This window comes from Leiobunum rupestre, chromosome 5 (assembly GCF_980474605.1).
Source record: "Leiobunum rupestre chromosome 5, qqLeiRupe1.1.hap1, whole genome shotgun sequence".
Lineage (NCBI taxonomy): Eukaryota > Metazoa > Arthropoda > Arachnida > Opiliones > Sclerosomatidae > Leiobunum > Leiobunum rupestre.
Genome location: NC_143388.1, coordinates 68,958,636 through 68,962,412, shown reverse-complemented (window position 1 = coordinate 68,962,412; position 3,777 = coordinate 68,958,636). Strand labels below are relative to the sequence as shown.

Here is a 3,777-nt window from a genome sequence, read left to right as displayed (position 1 = left end):
ATTATTGGGCGAGTCCATTATTATTGGGCGAGTCCATTATTATTGGGCGAGTCCATTATTATTGGGCGAGTCCATTATTATTGGGCGAGTCCATTATTATTGGGCGAGTCCATTATTATTGGGCGAGTCCATTATTATTGGGCGAGTCCATTATTATTGGGCGAGTCCATTATTATTGGGCGAGTCCATTATTATTGGGCGAGTCCATTATTATTGGGCGAGTCCATTATTATTGGGCGAGTCCATTATTATTGGGCGAGGCCATTATTATTGGGCGAGGCCATTATTATTGGGCGAGTCCATTATTATTGGGCGAGTCCATTATTATTGGGCGAGTCCATTATTATTGGGCGAGTCCATTATTATTGGGCGAGTCCATTATTATTGGGCGAGTCCATTATTATTGGGCGAGTCCATTATTATTGGGCGAGTCCATTATTATTGGGCGAGTCCATTATTATTGGGCGAGTCCATTATTATTGGGCGAGTCCATTATTATTGGGCGAGTCCATTATTATTGGGCGAGTCCATTATTATTGGGCGAGTCCATTATTATTGGGCGAGTCCATTATTATTGGGCGAGTCCATTATTATTGGGCGAGTCCATTATTATTGGGCGAGTCCATTATTATTGGGCAAGTCCATTATTTCTCGGCGATTATTTAAACAGCGACAAATGAATTTCAGACGAATTGGCCACGATAACTTAGGACTCGAATTGAACTCGATAAAAATTAGGACTCGAATTGGACTCGTTAAAAACATTCCGGACTCGTATTGGACTCGAAAGCTTTAGAGCTAATTCTTTAGGACTCGAGGACTCGTTCAAGTCCTTAATAGTTGGACTCGAGGACTCGCGAGTCCAAGTTTCTAAGACTCGAGACTCGACTCGAATTTCAAAAAACAGGACTCGCACACCCTTATTTATTTTCAAGAAACGGGAAGTGTGGATAAATATCAACAATCTCTATCTAGGCGGCACCATTCAAGCCTTTCCAATGGTATATTTAAAGGTATAGTGAAATGGTAAAATAACCTACTGAAAAATAAGTGCAGAAACGATGTTAAAAAATTTTAAGATTAAATTTTTTTAATTAACTACTTTTCGCATAAGTAGTCTAACAGTTTAAAGGAAAACTAAATTTTCATATACAATACTTAACTTTCTTTATTTTTAGATAAATACGAAAAATCTGTAATGTTAATGCTATCTGACATACACGTGAAATTGGATAAAATCATAAACTCGCAAGAGCAATTGGCTAATTATACCCTGGACGATACGGAAATTGATGGTTCACCAAGCCTACCTCTTGAAAGCATTCAAGATTTGAAAAAGTTGGAGATGTTTCTGGATGATGAGGATATCAGAAAAAGAGTGGTAAGTTAATAGTCCAGTTTAAACAGGGTATACAAAAACGCAGCCCCGTGATTTTCTATTTTTGCAATGGGGCTTGGATAAAAATCTGTTTTAAATTGACGATTTATTCATTGTTAGGTGAGAAAGTTATCAGCTATCGGTGGTCGCAAAATTGGTGATACATGCCGTGGAATATTGAAGACAGTATTTTCGCATTCTTTGATTTTAAAGTTCAACTGGATTGGCTTGAACGGAAAACACGCATTTCAAGTTTTAAAAACGAAAAATGTCATAATAGGTAAATTATATTTTTCTTTAAAAAAAACTGTATTCTTGCTATGTAGTTTTCTCACGAGTTTGAAAACTTTATGTATTTACAGAAGCTGTTCAACGTAACGTTAAAGGGTCAAGAATTTATGATATTGAAACAGTTATGAAGAAGTGGATCAGATACTCAGGGGACAGAGAAGGAGGAAGAGAGCAAAGAAAGAAAAAGAGTAGCCAAGAAGCTAGAGACGCAAGCGTTGATAAACCAGAAGCTGAATTATCAGACGAGTAGAAAAACTGTTAATTACAAATTACCTATTTGACGAATCTCTTTTTTTTTGGAGACGATTGTATATATTTGAAATTGCTGTGCCAAAAATTACTGTTTTTATATCGAATAAAAAATGAATATTAATATTTTGTTATTCATTATACCGAATAATTAAATTAAAATTTGGGGAATTAGGTAAGGTATTGTGCTGGTTAAGTGACTACATTTAGTTGGCGAAAGGGTGGTTTTGTAGTTGGCGAGGGGGTGGTTTTGTAGTTGGCGAGGGGGTGGATTTGTAGTTGGCGAGGGGGTGGAATTGTTGGGACAGTGTTAACTTTGGTGTTGGTAACTATAAATCTTTAATATGGCAAAAAAACCTAAAGTTGGCCACATGCTGGTTTTTTTAAAAACGGAAAGGGCCCCGATTCGTAAACCAGCTGCTGGCCAAATAGGACATTTCGATTGTTCAGTTGCTGGTTCACCAACACCTTTGGCCAACACTATAATCACAACTGCTGGGCCAGCTGCATTAGGCTACAAGGGGTATTGCGTAGTCCTGAGTGTGAGTTTATTACTCCTAGCTGTTACCGCTGTAACTGCAACGGTTAACAGCGCCACAGCGGTAACAGCTCAGGCTGCAGCAGCGCTTTTCTCCCTGACTCCTGAGACTCGCGCTGCTGACTCAGCGCGAGTCTCAGGGAGAAAAGCGCTGCTGAGCCGCTGAGAGGTAATCCCCGGGACCCCGCCGATTGCGGCTGCTTGACAAAAATGGCGTGCAATGTAGACTGGTCGAATGGTAAATATTACTTGGTTTTTGTTAGGTTAGTATTTGAGTTATTTTTAATTTTATTGTAAAACGTTTCTACTAGATATAAGTAGTGATTCTGAAGGCTACGAAACTCCAGAAAAGGACAGGCTTAAATCCACGAAGCGGAAAAGACGGATAACAAAGTATCGTAAAGAGTTGGAGTGTAAGCCTGAATTTAGCCCTTGGCTTCAAGGCGTTAAAGACGATTGTACAAAAGCAAAATGCACTTTTTGCAACGTTACATTTCTGGCACAACAACAAGTAATAAAAAATCACATGAAAGGAAAGAAACATCAAAATAAAGTGAAGGATACTAAAACTGTTGTTAAAGATGTTGGAAATTTTTTCAAAGAAAATCGAGCGGAAAATACTGTTAAGAACTCGACTAAGAGAGCAGAACTTAAAATAAGTGCATTTTTGGTTGAACATAAAATTGCCTTTCAATCTACTGACCATTTGACTGATCTTCTAAAGTCTTGCTTCCCTGATTCAAAGATAGCTCAAGAAATGAAACTTAAGAGAACCAAAACCACATGTTTGTCAACAAATGTAATTGGAGCGTCCCACAAGCAAGAACTAGTACATACACTAAAAAATACTAAATTTAGTATTTTAATTGATGAGAGTACAGACATTGCGGCAGTGAAAACTACATGTATCATTGTAAGACACTATAATGAAGACTCTGGGAAAATTGCGAGCAGATTCTATGAACTAATTCAAATTGAAAATACGACTGAACCAGGAAAAGCCACAGCTAGCGATATTTTTAAATCTGTAATTAATGCGTTTCAATGTGAAAATATCAGTTTGGATAACATAATAGGTTTTGGCTCTGACGGATGTAATACCATGATGGGTATGAATAATTCTGTATCAAGTCGGTTTAGAGAGCAATGCCCTGGTATATTCATAATGAAATGCATTTGCCATTCATTGGCATTATGTGCTAGTGAGGCGTGCAAACTACTTCCACGGCGATGTGAAGATCTTGCGAGAAATATTTATAACTTTTTGAAAAGTAGTCATAAGCGCTTAGCAGAACTGAAACAGTTCCAAGACATCTTAGAT

General features: G+C 37.8%; 1 protein-coding gene across 1 annotated transcript; it reads left to right on the top strand.

The window, feature by feature from the left end:
- The first annotated feature begins 676 nt into the window (after positions 1 to 676).
- Positions 677 to 1,995, top strand: LOC149945684 (uncharacterized). Its single transcript, XM_090175587.1, has 4 exons — positions 677 to 1,013; positions 1,179 to 1,381; positions 1,499 to 1,658; positions 1,741 to 1,995. The coding sequence occupies exons 2-4, from the start codon at positions 1,199 to 1,201 to the stop codon at positions 1,917 to 1,919; spliced, it is 522 nt and encodes a 173-aa protein (XP_090031713.1). The 5' UTR covers positions 677 to 1,013; positions 1,179 to 1,198; the 3' UTR covers positions 1,920 to 1,995.
- Positions 1,996 to 3,777: the final 1,782 nt, after the last annotated feature.